Source organism: Schistocerca nitens, chromosome 7, assembly GCF_023898315.1.
Source record: "Schistocerca nitens isolate TAMUIC-IGC-003100 chromosome 7, iqSchNite1.1, whole genome shotgun sequence".
NCBI lineage: Eukaryota > Metazoa > Arthropoda > Insecta > Orthoptera > Acrididae > Schistocerca > Schistocerca nitens.
In genome coordinates, this window is record NC_064620.1 from 355,943,758 (window position 1) to 355,960,473 (window position 16,716).

General features: G+C 37.8%; 1 protein-coding gene across 1 annotated transcript; it reads right to left on the reverse strand.

Moving 5' to 3' along the window:
• Window positions 1–1,355: 1,355 nt before the first annotated feature.
• On the reverse strand, window positions 1,356–11,783 carry LOC126194962 (uncharacterized). Its single transcript, XM_049933356.1, has 2 exons — window positions 11,258–11,783; window positions 1,356–2,143 (listed from the first exon to the last, which is right to left on the reverse strand). Exons 1-2 carry the CDS (start codon window positions 11,427–11,429, stop codon window positions 1,542–1,544), a joined length of 774 nt encoding a protein of 257 aa, XP_049789313.1. The 5' UTR covers window positions 11,430–11,783; the 3' UTR covers window positions 1,356–1,541.
• Window positions 11,784–16,716: the final 4,933 nt, after the last annotated feature.

The window sequence follows — 16,716 nt, forward strand, 5'->3', positions numbered from 1 at the left end:
CTGTACAATTGTTCACTATAAGTTCCTCCTTGTCAATTAACTTTGAAAAGTAGTCTTTAAATAATGGCACAACATTTTTGTCAGTGGATAAAGCCTCTTCACTAACAGTAATCTGGTTAATACTGAATCCCCCCCCGGCCCACTGATACAGTCGTCCATCACTGTCAGTAAATTCTGAATCATGTTCTATATGCTGCTGAAATTGCAATGACTTTTCTAGCAAATATCAGCCCAGTAACCTCTTCCTTTTAAATGTTCACACCACAAAAATGAAGCTTCCTCAACTTCTTTGAGTGTATCTTTCAACATCGCCGTCCTTGCTGGCTTGAGAAGGGCACCACTTTTCAATTTCTGCACAATTTTTCTTCTATTATCCAACAGTACTTATTCCTAATCTAGCTCCAAAGCAATAGTTTTGGCTGCTACCCCAGAATGAAATCACTTTACAGCACGTAGTTCTGATGTATAATCACTACAAGTTGGAAGAGGGCTTCCAAGTATCATTTGTTTAAGAACGGTTCTGGTAATTTATTCAGTACTAACGACACAATTTGCACCATATAACTGTGACTCCAGATGTGATAGAAACACGAAAGATGCATAAAACATTTTAAAATCCCACACAGCATTGTAGCCAGCACCTGCTTGTTAAAGGTTTGGAAAAGTGCTGTTTGTACAATAAATTAATACTAATTTCATTGTGGTGAAGTATTATTATGATATTAATTAAGTAGGCCATATAGTACAGAGGGTGGATAGTTACAAGCCAGATAGTTTAATTACATTTTAACCTCTATATGACATACACTTTCTGTACCTCATGCTTTCAAAGATAGTCAAACCTAGTATGACACATTACCTTCTGGGTGTGTTTTACCCCTTGAAAGTGAAATTAGGCAGGAACAAAAAATATGTATTGCATTATTTTTAACCCTCTACAGACCTGTCAAGTTTCATCAAGATTATTTATTTACACCTGGGAATGTTGTCTTGCCGGACAAGATGATTGTTCTGCTATGGAGGTGGACCTATTTCATGAAATTTTGAACAAGAAGTTTTTCAAGGAATATAATATTATCTCACATCATAGTATAAAATTCCATTGCATTTATTCAGTGCTAAGACCGTTCTTTCTATTACCTGTGAGCCATGGCAATACCTTTGTTACTCTTGTTTAAGACCAACTGAAACATGGTGTCCGGTGCAATGTTACTTTTTTCCCTGTACATTAAGTTGATTATTTTTGTGTTGTGTGCAAAGAAATGAAGTCAAAAGATGATCTAGGTGTATGATGCAAGAATGAATTTCTTGCTGATTTAACATGTGAGGATTGTATAAATCTACAATGATGAATGTGAGGAAACACTCATCAATCATTTATTAGTATTGCTGACATCTTCCTTTGGTTGACAAAGACTGCAAATACATCTTACAGATTACAAACACTGGGCGGATGCATGCAGTTCCTGAAACTTTTACAATTTCCTGAAACACTCTTGCCATTATTTGTCAGTTGATCTTTCCTTTGCAGACACATTTAACTAATTCAAGTTGACTGTGGACAAACTTTCACTGCTTGGTAAGGGCCGTCGTTGCCTTTCTTCAATTTTTTTAAATACTTGCAATATTTCAATTTGTGCAATGAGTTTATTTTCCACATTTAGTGACTGCAGAAGTGGTACAAGAGATAACACAAAATGTGTGTCTGCATCACATTCAGCTGCTGTCTTATCTCTAACTGTAAGTGGCTTAGGAAGAGATTTTTCTGGTCTGGTCTGGTTTGATTCTTCATGAACTGTAAATGTCTGAAGCAGAGATTCCTCTGGCCTCTTTGGTTCTTCACTAGCTGTAGGTGAGATGAGCAGAGGGTCCTCTAGCCTCTCCGATTCTGCTTCATATTTCTGGATGAAGATAGTATTAGTTGTAAGTTCATTGCTGGAAAGTGTTTCCTTCTCTTTGATTGGAGCGGTCTCTCTATAGGTACTCCGTGGCTTTGTTGATGGCAGGAGAAACAGTAAATTGTCAAAATACATGTACTTCCTTCGTTTATGTGAAATTTGCTCCAACTTCAAGCTACGCTGTGCCTTTAATTCTCGTGTGAAACACGTGCGTATGTTTTTCCAGCGCTGTTGAACATCTCGCCCTGAAATGAAACAGTAAAAGAATAAACTGCTGCATCACCAAATAGAACCACAATATTTCATTTATACTGAAGCAACTCCCTGCAGCACTCATGGAATTTGTCAAACACATCACTTCTCTCATATGTTGCTGTGGGATTTTCTAGAACTATGAGTACTAACTAGCACATGGGTAAGTAATCACTTATGACTCAAAGGCAAATTACTTACTCTCAAAATGAAAGTACAAGGTCATGTCAGACAAAGAAAGCATGTGTGGTATATCATCTAGATATAAATAAAAATGTAAACGTGTGTTTCTCCAGAAGCTCTTCACCAATTGGTCTGAAATATCCAAGTGCTTTGCTAAATTGAATTTTCATAGATTTAGATTTATTTTCATTTTTACTTAATTATTTAATGTGACACTGTGTTGGAACCGAACTGTGTCGTTTACCATAGCGTTCATTTCTCGCACCATTTGTTAGAAATTGGGAATGGTAAGGTACCAGTTAATATGATCTCAAGATGAATTTAATTGCCTCATAACTTCTGCAATTTAGTACGTCAAAAGAAGAATTTGCTGAAAAAATTTGCAATATTCAAACCAATGATGATGATTCTCTGAAGGCCTTGGATGCAGATTTCTGGACCTGTGTTATCACGTGGGGAATTGTAAGCCTCGCTGTGGTAGATCAGGTGTGCACTACACAAAGGAAGCCTTTACTCAAGTAGCAGAGAACTTGTGGAGCGCACATGTGGGTTTTCTAGGCTAGGCAGTAGATTGAGGTTCTCTGGTGAACACCCACCAGACGACTCATAGATGGCGAAGTCAGACTGTGTTCAGAGTAAAGACACCGTGACGGTCAAAATTTTATCAATACATTGTAGTATTTTTAACGAACTTCCTGAATTTACTGCCCTCCTGCAAACTTCTCACACTCAAATTATTCTCGGGATGGAGAGCTGGCAGCAACATGAAGTTGAAATCACACGCACACACTTGTGCTTGTACCCTTCTGACGGAATGGCCCCCTATTCACTGGCCCTCAACCTTGAACAACGCAAACATGTTACCATCCACCACTAGCCCTGCTGACACCTGAGTTGTCCCATGCGACATGCCAGATTTTCTGCCACCACGATACCCCGTGCCAACAGCCTGAAGACAGCTCACTGTAGTCAAAAGCGCATTCAGCCATTGGCGAACTGCAGCCAGCTGCTCCTTTGTTTTAGTGGACAGATTATGTCCATTGTAAAAATGTTTCTTATCAGCCAGAAGGAAAGTAGAAATTAATGACAAAGGCAATAATTAAGACATATGTATTACCAAGTGGTATAGGTTCATGTGATATGAGAAGACACTAGCTCCAAATGAACTTCCTGAAGAAGGAATTGCAAAGGCAACAAACCATTTGATATCTCTACAAGTGTATGAGAAACACTATTCTACAAGCTGAAAGGAGAAAACTTAAGCCCACTCACCATCACACTATATTCTTGCTTCAATGTACACAAAACATTGTTTACTAGGAAAGCTTTTAACTTCCTGTGGAACAGCTTTGCTTCATAGGTTTTTAACTCTACAGCGGACACACCAATTTTCACAACACAAGCAGGCACATAGCATACATTTAAAGAATAGTTGTCTTCATGTGACCAAGGTAAACATGTAAGGGCGGAATCATAGTTTAAGCTTAGTTTAATAAAACATCGATAAAATAATATCACATAATATGCACTTAACTACTGTTTAACTTAACAATAATTAAAACTTTCATTATATCACTCTACTGCAAGAATAAGTATTATCCCACAGTAATAACCCACTCGAAGCATTTAACAGCGGAGCTGCATCGGATCCCAACAAACTTCTTATTCGATTATTCATTATTTCGCAGGCAACTGCTTCATTGGGCGAATGACGACACAATTAATCACAGTGTTAGCTGAAGCAATAACGAGGGAATAGTTATTGGTTCACCATTGTGGAACAACAATGGAACGGTGCAAAACAATTTTATTTGTAGAACGAGATTTTCACTCTGCAGCGGAGTGTGCGCTGATATGAAACTTCCTTACATATTAAAACTGTGTGCCGGACTGAGACCCGAACTCGGACCTTTGCCTTTCTGGCAGAATCGAAGCTGTGAGGTCGGGTAGTGAGTCGCGCTTGGCAGAGCACTTGCCCGTGAAAGGCAAAGGTCCCAAGTTCGAGTCTCGGTCTGGCACACAGTTTTAATCTGTCAGGAAGTTTCAATTTTATTTGAGTTTAGTGCACTTTATACGTAGGCATGTCCACTCAAGAGTTAAAGTACAGCTTTTTGAACTATATCTACCAATTAATGACAATTGTTGATTATTTTTAATTTTGTGTTCTGTCTGAAGTAGTCACCCTTACTTATAACGTCATAATTATGTGTACTACTACACTTATTTGCTTTGTTTTATTTTTCATAAAAAATATAATAAATTTACATAAATAAAAGGAATATACTATTAAATATTTACGCTGGATAAACATTTCACAACAGGACTCTCTGGACCTTAGGCAATGCATTAACCTAATTGCTCTCTTCTGTAACACTAATATACTATTCAGATGGAGGTCTGCCACACAGTTCAATACAATTATTAAGAAATGGATCAATTGTGCCATTGTATACTATTTATAAGGTTTGGCTTCAAATTATTTTTGCCATTTGGCTATCATGTACAAGTGACTGCTGATTTTCTCACATACATTTTTGTCCAGGTGCGCACCAAGAAATTTAATATTATGTTTTTATTGATGTAATACCACATATATTGTTTGTTCCAACCTCTTGTGAGACAGTTGTTTTAAATGTTAGTAGCTGGGATCTGCTGATGTTATGTGTCTAGGCCTTTGTGTAGAAAATATGTGGTTACTTCCATTACACCCTTAGTTGCAATTGACTGTAATGTCTCAAAGTCTCTCTCATAAAATAAGAGGGAAGTGTCACTGGCGTAGCTTATAAGATGTGAGCTGAAGGGTTGTACCATGTCACTGACATGAATCTAGAAGAGGAAGGGACCAAGGACTGACCCCTGCAACACCCCCTGGATTGCTTTACCTCTGGTAGTCTGGAAATCTATTGACTGATTGATTAACTGAGAGGGGTTATGGGACCAAATGGCAAGGTCATCAGTCCCACAATTCAAAAGTTAGCCTCAGAGGAAAGAGGGTCCGCTAATTTGTATGAAAGTTTAGTACACTGCTTGCAATTGTCAAGTACGTGGACAATAAATGCTTTGATGAGTCTTTGTTGTGTATGCCTTCAGTTTCTTTACAAAAGCCTACAGTTGACTGAGTGAAAGGCTTTGGAAAGATCTAAGGATATGCCCATGCTCTCCATTCCTTCGTCTCGGAGGGTGTACACTTTGTGGAGAAAGACAGTAACCACAGTTGTTGCACAGTGATCTTTCCTGTGGTTTAACAATTTCTTTCATGCGTTTTTTAACTATGGCACTTGCCGTACCATCCCATCCAACTGAGTGTTTGTTCCTTTATGTGAGAATTATCTATTTCATTTTCCTTGACCTTGTCAAATTCAAAATCCATTGTTTGAGTAACATGATTTGTGCATGTTTAGTGCATTGGATTTCCTGTTGGTGATATGAAACGTTTATTAAAAAGGTTACATACTGCTTTTGAGTCTTTTATAATATTAACATCCTATACACTGCATAAGGGTTTGTTATCCCTAGTTGCGGAGATTTTTCACTACTTACTGATCAGTTTCCAGGAGGCTTTGCTTACATTAGTGGACCCTGGTATTTCATTACCATGGACCAGTTTTCTAAGGTTTGAAATTTCTACTTTAAAGGCTTTCTTAGCCATGTTACATTTTTGATTAAAATTATGCTGTCTTGTTGATTTGTGCAGGACATCTAGGTCAGGAATATACTGCCCAAGTTTAACAAGGTCGGCAGGAAGTCTGAGTTTTGTTATTGCTTCCATTCTGAGTGTTTGTTGGCATTTCTGTAATTTGGCAGAAAGACTCAAAGTGTCTCAGTAGAATAATGTAAAACTCACCCCATTTGCCATCTGGCCCTTCCACATGGTAGACTGTATTCCATTTCTCCTCAGCTAGTTAAGTTTTAAGAGAGTTGGTGCTACTGTTATTCAAAGCTCAGTTCTTTATAAAATTTTTCGTTGTTCTTTTGGAAGCTGATTTTCTGTATTCTATTTATTGTGAAAGGTAGTCTGAATAATTAAAGTCTATGTTGTTATACTTAAGTGATAATTATTGTATAATATGTTCTGGTAGAACTAGAAGCTGGGACCCTGGTGTCCAAGGAAACCATATTTCTAATTTATTTTATAAAGTTAATATGTCAAAAAGTTTCATATTAGCTATGTTTCTCAAGTTTGCATCAATAATAAGGTCTCTAAGTACAGTAAGCTCATTGGGACCAGTCTGCCTAATTGTGTTACAGAAATTGTAAAGCGAATGGTAGTCTATATTCCTATTACTTTATGTTTTGCTTTTTAGCAATCTCTTCTAGTTGGATTACAATACCACCCACTTCTAATGTTCACTCTTCACTGGATTGCTCAATATGAGCAAGACCCTTACATGGCAATTGTTCAGTGACAAAGATTTTCACACCACCAGTCTCATGCTGTTTTCTACAACTGTTTGTCAGTACATAACCATTTAGAGTATAGTAGCTAGCTTTAATGCATTTTAGACCATTTTCGGTTAATAATAACAAATATGACAAGTTCTCATTAAAAATACCTTTAGTATACTGAGTTTATTTCTGACACACTGCACATTCAGACGTATCATCCTAAAGTGGTGTAGAGGTTTTGTCTCTTTTTATATGTTTGTGGAAGTTACAGTACCCTGTGCAAGTGGAAGCAAGATTATCTTCACTGTTACACTTACCTTTTATACATGTGATTACATTAGATACCTAGGGTTCACACACACATCTGTACTAGAGTCAGCATAGGTTGATCCCTTACAGTTTCAGTGGGCAATGTGCGGCAGCTTTAGTTTTTCCCCAGCTTCGAGTCCGGAAGACATACAAACTCCCAAGATGGCTTACGGGCCATTAAATTTATATCTTCATTCTACAGGGTATTCCCAGAGTATTTTCAAAAACATTGAGCCTCAGAGTTGGAATAAATCAGCTAACCAACATATTCTGGGTGTGGTTAAGAAAATTAGCTCCTGCCATAGGAAAGGCCAAATTATTAATCTTTTATGGGTACATTGTCATGTAAGCATAAAATACAATGAGAAAGTGAACATCTTAGCTGAACAAGTAATATCAGCAGGCAATATTCGCAACTACAAACCATTGAATACAGATTATATGCATGGCATCCAGCATCTTGCTTTACTCCAGTGGCAACAGAAGGGGAATGAAACCAAGCAGCAGAAAGGTAGTTATTATGCAATGCGGAAACTTCAAATCATTTTCATACCATGGTTCAAGAGGTCCCATTTGAACCATTTCATGATATCAACCATAATTTGTCTTTTATTCAACAATGCTTCCTTGACACTTCATTTACATCGAATTAACATTAGCAGTTGTCCTGCATGTGAATTTAACTCCGAGACAATCGGTGATGTAGCTTCTCACCTATTACACTAAAACACAGTCATCTATGCAGAGTAATTGGCAATTTCTTTAAGAAAAGTTATTTCAGTCTGTAGGGCATGTACAGATTGTAGTGAACTCTACTTCATTATGAACATGATCATACATCTATGGTATAGAAGGAGTTGTCAAGGAGATATGATTTCAATTTATTTTTGAAGCTATTACTGCTGTCTGTCAGACACCTTATTTCATCTGGTAATTTGTCAAAAAATTTTATAGCAGCATATTTTACCCTCGTCTGTGCCAAAGATAGGTTGAGCAAAGGATAGTGTAAGTCTTTCTTTTTTCTGGTATTATAATCATGAATGTCACTATTGTTTTTAAACTGGTCCATGTTGTTGAGAAAAAAAATTCCATTTGTGAGCAGATGTATTGTGAGGCTGTTGTAAGAATTCCCAATCTTTTAAAAATATGCCTACAAGATGTGCAACTATGAACCTCATATTTTATGCTGTACCAATATTGTTATATTCTTTCCAAAAATGTATCTGATGATTAAGTAGAGAAAATTATCTAAAAAACGAGCTATTGTTTTTACCTGCATCCATTTGTGCTTTGCAGCTGAAATCTGGCAACAGTGTTGCTAGCTGTCAGCTACACATCTGTACAACACATCATCTGAGGTGAAACATGGTATTTTGTATTCACACACTTGTGGTGGCCATAATACAAATGCATACATAATCAAAATGTAAATGACAATATTAAAGATTAGCAAAAATCTAGGAATTCTAGACCACAAGTTCCTAGTGCCAGGTCACTCTCACATGAAATGTGCTCAGATAAATAAAAGTTGAATGTTCTATAATAAGGATACAATGAACCAAACTGCACTAATCAAGCTTATGACTTCTGCAAAGGTATCAACAGATCAACCCACTAAGATCACCTCTGACCTACAAATTTCCATTCCCCATTACAGAGGAGAATCAAAGACCAAGATAATTTGTTATAACTGACACACAACATGTTCCATTCTTTTCAGAAGAAGCTTCCAAATGAACCAGTGGCACCTTACTTCCCATAGACTGCTGGAAATGTCAAAGTCAATGAAGATGTGTAATCAATCACCAAGTTACAAGTGCCCATTAAAGGAGCAATATGGCACACAATTAGCCCAAACTTCAGTACACTATATTATCCCTGCTGCAGTTTCATAAGTTATATATATCTTGTGACCCAGGACATTTGCTGAAATTCATTTTTTTAGAGGGGGGGGTGTAAGGCTTTTAAAATTACTGTTTCTTTATATCAATGAACTGGTTAGTTTTGAAATGTGTCATGTCATGCCACAGAAACTATTGGTGACACAAAAAACTTATTTCGGAGAGCAAGTGCTGCCTGATGAGAGCCTTCCCTCAACCCGTCCTTTGCATGTGCCTATGATTGTGTTATCTATGTAGACACTGTAAAGTGAAATGTATTCCAATTGCTACTAAAGTAATTTCTGGGTTTTGCTTGTTAGAAATTGTATGATATAATTCTGTAGGCTAATGCGTTACTATTGCTTGCAAATAATTTTTATAATAAGAAAAAATCAAGAAATGTTTCATTATTTGTTTAGCGTCCTTGTTTCCAAATGTCATGATATAGGATTTGTCGTACATGATCTTTATAGCTAACATCTTTATAGCTAACAAGACATGAAAGATTTACGATTGTATGTTCCCTAAAAATATTCTTATGTATAATATGAAACCACTCACAATAACAAGTTGTAATATACTAAATTAGAGAACTAAATGAATACAATTTAGTTTTCAGTTTAGCACTTCGTATAGTGCATGACAAAGGAAATACGCTGGTCTATTTTGAAAGCTGATAATTTAAGTATTTCTTGACACCATAAAAGTTTTTCTAATTAGCATTTCTGAGTTCTTTTTGAATATATGGTATTTTGATAGTCTTTTAATTTCCTTTGGTAGTTCACTAAACGGGATTTTAGGCAGATAAAGAACACTTTTATGATACATGGTTCATATATGAATTTCTCTATGAAAATCGTTTATTTATTGTTTTGTAATTGTAGAGTTGACAGTGCCTTCAGAAAAATATACTTTTATAAATATAGGTACATGGAAGGGTCATGATTTTTAATTCCCTTTGCAATTAATTTTTGGCTATGGAATTTATGATCAGTTTTAAAAATTTATAGATTGATACCTATTTTTCCCAAAACTGTTTTATCCATTAATTAATTGATTTAAATTATTTATTAACTTTCATGCATTACCCTTTCAATTACTTTTGAGAATCCAGATAATGGCAATTGGTAACATTAGACTAGTCACCCTTCTTGTAAATTGGCTAGACAATCCAATATTTCAGTTTTTCTGGGAAGACTCCTGTGCTAAATGACACATTAGTGATGTCAGCAAGGTTGGGAATCTTATGCATCTTGCACTGTGCTTCATTGCCTTGTCTGAAGTCCCAACACAGCCACAAGACATTTTATTTTTTAAATGTTTACAGCATTATGTACTGAAAATGCAGTAACGGTGTACAGAACATTGGGAGTTGTTTTATTCGAGCATTTTTTTTTATTGAAGTGGTTTTAAACATACTTCTCGCCTACCTTACATTATTGGTCCAAGTCACAAGCATTTTGGTTAATGGGGTAAAAGTGGAGACACTTTTGGTATAATTTGTATGTATTCAACACTGAGTAGTTAGCGGCTTCATATTATGCTTTCGTTCGTCAGGAATATTGCGAAGGAAACACTGAAAACAGTTTTAGTGGATTTTTTATTCGCCCGGCTCTCGAGTGTACATTTTCTATCAACACGTGTAAGAAGATTATTCCACAATGGAAAGTCAGAACTCGATAACGGTCAATTTAAGTCCTGCAGTCTGAACTTTCGTTATTCCTCCACTCTGCTTGCAAATAGTTGCTGATTCAACTCTGTTTATTTTTAACTTATTTTTACTCTATGTTCTCGTAAGCAGCGTAACTGCATGATCTTCCTTGCATTAAGCCTGCCCACACAACTGGCAATATACTTCTAAAAGGTCCTCACTATAAAAGCGTGAGTGCAAAGGAACTTGGGAAATGAAACGATGGTTTTTGTGGGTGGCATTCCTGAGCAACAGCATTCATCACTTAGTCAACATTTTAGACGGTGTACTCGCATTGGAAGAAATACACGGAATCCCAAGCTTCTCGCCCAACAATACTTCGGTGGGACATTAGAAGCCCACTGTTGCTTTTTGCAATCGAGGCAGTGAAAATAGTAATGGCTACCGGTTCTGCTTGACAAAGCACTCCCAGATTCAGAGTTTTGAGCAATACGTCTTATTAATTTTGAATTAAGGTTATTCAATTAAATATATAAATGTGATTTACTGTGGAATGGATGTTTGTAAATGGTGCCAAATAAATTTTAAATTTGTTCCCCCACATTAATTGTTGGGAAGTTTTCTTTTTAGTCTGGAAAAGAACAGGCATTTTGATTGGAAATTGGCGTGTTTATTAAACGTAATTCAAATGGTATTACCTGTTATTGCTTTTTGTTCAGCTGTAAGATTATTCCACGCAGGAAACAATGTTTCGTAGACCTCCTCCCATAACACCCTTTTTATAACGGTGGATTCCTTGAGCCCAATATTGTATAAAGGAGGCCGTTTCTCAATCTCCTTTATAAGACGTATGTTGTCAAAAAGTACCATACCCTCTAATTGCACGTTACATTCAATATCCAAATTAGTGAATGAGCAACTGAACTGTAGCTCAATTGATCGAGATGTTGCCAGACTAGAGAATTGAAAAGTTGCCCAACTATCGCATCACCACTTCACGCAATTCTGCGCAGTTACAGGCGTGGCGTAAGCAAGCGTCCCCCTTCCCCCCCGCCACTTGTCGGAACCTTCGCAATGGCCAATAATGGCGACGTTTTTAGGCTGCGACAGATGAAATGTTTACATTAACGAGGCCGCGCATATTTCGTCCATCAAACTCAAAATGACGCATGATCACATCTGTAAGTTAAGCCCGGTCCACACGCAACGATCTGTCTGCGCACACATCGGCGCAGGTGTGTGTACATGCAAAAGATCGCTGCACTTGTGGTGTGTTCACACGACACAAACCCTAATCTACTACTCGCCCGCCATCTGTCGGTGTAGAAAAGAAATAACAGTGGCAAGCGACTACACTCCCCGTAAACGTCAAAAATTTAATTCAGTTATTTTGAAATACAGAAATGGAGGAAGTTCTGCTGTAGTCTGTGTTCGCAACTTGTGTTGCAGAAAACATTCAGACCAACTGCAGGAAACAGAGAAAGCGGTCAAAAATGTGTAGACAGCAGCTGCTAAAGCGAAAGCAGTTTTCTCACGTAAATTTACCGCGAGAGTTGCAGGGCGAACCTAACGACTGGCGAAATTATTTGCGGATGGATGTCGGAACTTATAATTATCTCTTAAAGCTTGTAACCCCTCCTATTATGAGAAAAAATACTTGTACAGAGAAGGGCAATTTCTCCTCATGAATGGCTGGCGGTAACATTAATATTGCTAGCAACAGAAAGGAGCTACAAGAATTTGGAATTTTCAACTGCAATATCGAAACAAGAGTTGAGTGAAATAATAGCCGCAATTTTTCAATTAGAGCATTGTATGCTGCTGTCTTTTTGTCTCGATCACTATATTCTTTACTTTAATCTTTCGCAAACATGGGTGGTTTGTATATATTTCAATGAATTCACTTACAAACTCGCGAGAACACTGACGAGTATCAGCCATTTTGATGCCCTGTGCGCACAAATACAAACACTAGACTGAGCAAACAGCTGTTTCGCGCCAGATTTGCGGCGATCTCCTATCCGCACGCTCCGAACTTGTCTGCGCATATGTGGTTTGAACCTACAGATTTGAGAGGTTTCGCTCAAACCTCCAACTTCCAGATTTGCACCCACCTCAGGTTGGTGGAAATCTTCTGTCCACACGCAACGATCTGTCTGCGCAGATGTGATGTGCGCAGACAGATCGTTGCGTGTGGACGGGCCTTTAGGGTACACAAACAACACGCGCTGTCTATGCTGCGTCGCACATAATTATATACGGCAATTACGTGACATTTTCTGACGCGTTATTAAGCTATCTGCAAACACACTCTCAATTTCTGTAGTTTCTAATTTAATTGCATTTCACTGCGATGAATAACTCAAACAATACCTTTAGGATACCAAGTTCTTATCATAAAATAGGCAAAAATACTGCATTAAGGGTTTCAATATTAGATCAGTAAACCCTCCCTTGTCAAGTATTCTTAGAAGTTGATTATTTTTGTTATTTCCTTTCACACAGTGTTTTACATAGTACTGGAATTTGTTTCCCAGATTTCACACATCAACATTTTAAGGGCTGCTCCTGCACAATATATTATCAAATGTTTAGAAACAGACAAGTATAGTTGCACTAATAGAAAGTCGTCCTCACCAAAACCCATAGCTTATTTGAGGTTTGTGGTGTTTGTTTGGTAAACTACAACAAAGTCACTGAAAGCAGTACATGTGATTTTCATGGGAGTCTGAATCGTTACAGCTGTTGCAGGGATACAAACATCGAGATCCTGCCAGCGTTCTGTATTTTCTAAAACCTGCTTCTATAGAAACTGCTGGGCCGTTTCCTGGCAAAATAAAATAATAATTAATTAATTTGAAGTCTTATGTACAACACTTACAAGGGGAGGCCGCCAATTGTGAAATTCAGATTCGATTCATACTCCGCATAATAAAAGCTCATGGCCAGAGGTGTAATGTGGCAAAGCACCAAGATGCACTTCTCAGCCGTTGTCGAGAAAATCGAGTTAAAAGAAACCGTTGCTGTGAAATACTCCCTACGATTGACAACTTTCTACAGCGTCGTGGCGCAGCGGTAAGCGCTCGGGTTCGTAATCCGAAGGTCGCCGGATCGAATCCCGCGCCATGCAACTTCTTTTTTATTATTAGTTTTTTGAAATTCAAATATATATATATATATATATATATATATATATATATATATATATATATATATATATATATATATATATATATATATATATATTAATGAATTGCTTATGCATGTTGGTGAAGGCGGATCGCTCTCCAATTGTACCGCCTCCATTTTTCCGTTTGTTTAACAGGGTGTACCAAAGCTCTCCCGTCCGCACTGGTTTTCTACGATGTTATAAGTTGCGCTAGGGACCGCATCTACCTTCTTTCGAAGTTAACAGGCCACTACGCTGTTATGCGGCGGCTCGTTTCGGCCAATTCAACATCTGTCCTTCAAGTGCAACGAGCGAGTAACGGAGTTTATATTTCATACTTGCCACAGCAAATTTGTGTTCGTGGGGTCTCTATTCTAATTCGAACGTTTGACTTACGCTATACGTATTCGTTTCGGAATATCGTTTCTACGTCTTCCGTTAACTATACGTGGTTAACATTATGAAGGCAATTAATAACATTTGTGAAATACAACTTTGTCCGCGGAAAACATAATGATGTTCGAAGTCGTCAGTTTTTCCACGACAAACGACTTTCAACAACTTATTATATGCATAATTGTTGCAACTGATTGCCGGGAATTATATATATATATATATATATATATATATATTACAAAAAACAAATACTAAAAAAAAAGTTTCATGGCCTGAGATTCGATCCAGCGACCTTCGGATTACAAACCCGAGCATTTACCGCTACACCACGACGCTGTAGAAAGTTGTTAATCGTAGAGAGTATTTCACGGCAACGGTTTCTTTTAACTGTCGATTTTCTCGACAACGGCTGAGAAGTGCATCTTGGTGCTTTGCCACATTACACCTCTGGCCAAGAGCTTTTATTATGCGCAGTATGAATCGAATCTGAATTTCACAATTGGCGGCCTCCCCTTGTTAGTCAGTCTAACTGAGCATGAGTGGTCTGAAATATAGCTACAAGTTTGCACTGGACTATATACCTATATGAGTACCCAACATCTGGCCGGCACAAAAAATTGAAAAGTATGAAGCTGGAAAGCAGTACTCTACATCTATGGATATGTATTCCATAAAAGTTAAATGAGCTGCATGGTCATAGTTGCGCAGATACACCACCAATGTCCTGTCCTGATCACAAACATTTCTTTACTGAATCACTTCTCGTTACACAATTCTCACCTTTAAAGGACATAGTCACATAGTACCTCAGCATAATTACTGATGTCATGCATAAGTGCCTACTTTGCATTTGGTTTACTGGTATATTTTGTCAGATGTAGAGAGTGGTGGTGGTGGTTAGTGTTTAACGTCCCGTCGACAACGAGGTCATTAGAGACGGAGCGCAGGCTCGGGGGTAGGGAAGGATTGGGAAGGAAATCGGCCGTGCCCTTTGAAAGGAACCATCCCGGCATTTGCCTGAAACGATTTAGGGAAATCACGGAAAACCTAAATCAGGATGGCCGGAGACGGGATTGAACCGTCGTCCTCCCGAATGCGAGTCCAGTGTGCTAACCACTGCGCCACCTCGCTCGGTATAGAGAGTGTAAGGAAGGTAATGTAAGAGTTCAATGCTGCAAAAATACATGGTTTGGCAAACAAAACAGCAATTGCAGAATATATGCATCTCGGAAAATCCAGATCAAAAACCACGGAGAAACCTGCCAGTAGAAACTGCCCACACCATTTGGTCACTTTATGAAGCTGGTGACATCAGGAGGGCCATGCCTGGAATAAAGGATTCTATTTCAATGAAGGACAGCAATGGTCAGAAAATTAAAGTTTCACAGGGACATGTTTTTGTAATTTAAAGCAGGCATACAGATTGTTTAAAAAAGTCATAATATGCCTGTTAGTTTTTCCAAATTTGCTGAGCTGAGACCTAGAAACTGTGTTCTACCAGGTCCTAGTGGAACACACAAGATGTGTGTATGTGCCATTCACCAAAATTTGAAACTTATGATTGAAAATGCAAGGTTGAACTCAATAACAAGTGGAGAAATACAGACATACAAACATTGTCTTGCAAAGGTTCTTTGCAATCCACCACCAATAGATTGTCACATTTGAGACTTTAATTCTTGTCCTGGAAATGAAGAAGTTGAGGTCATACTTCAGAAGGCATTTGAAGAAAAGCTGATAGACAGTGTCATTGTCTGAGTGAGGATTTCTGTGGACAGGTGTAAATTAGAAACGAAGCAAAATCAACAACAGAATTCAACAAAATTAGGAGAAGGTTAGACTGTTACTCAGAATAAAGATGACTTATTGAGCTACAAAAAGGCACAACACAAATACTGTTACACATTATAGCTTCTTCAGAAAAGAGGACCACACATTTTCACACAAGCAAGTACTCCTCATGCACACATGGCCACAACCACTGGCAGCTCATCAATTTATTTTGCAAAACAACTAAGTTCATTTATGAAACATGTTAGAGGAAGCCTACAAGATTTACAGTTTTCTGTGTAAGAACTAACCATTTTTGATACAGAATGAGTTCCAGAGCTATCATTGGTCTAATGAGCGAGTCACTGTCCATCTAATTGTTGTGTACTATAAAGAAGAAACAGAGCATCTTTTATGCCGTTATTTCAGACTGTCTTGAACACAACACTATGAGTGCCCACTGCTTCCAGAAAAAGATCAGGGACTTCTTGAGAAAGAACTTTGATCCTTTCTTTTTAAAAAAAAAAAAAAGTGTCCAGAAATGAAGTAACAAATTCGTAGGAAACGGTGCAGTAGGGCTAAGATGAATATGCTAGTGCATTGCAGATGTAAAAGTTGTAGTAGTTGTTGTTGCTGCTGCTGCAAACAACAGAGTGGCTTCGTGGCACAACTAAGCATGTGTTTTGATGTTACAGGTACTTTGAGAGCCGTTATGTTAATGTGTATGAGACGATAGCCTTGGGAGTGGAGCAAAGGTTGTCGGATTGAAATTCGTACAAGATTTGATTCTGATCCCTAAAACCTGGACCTATTGATAAGGCA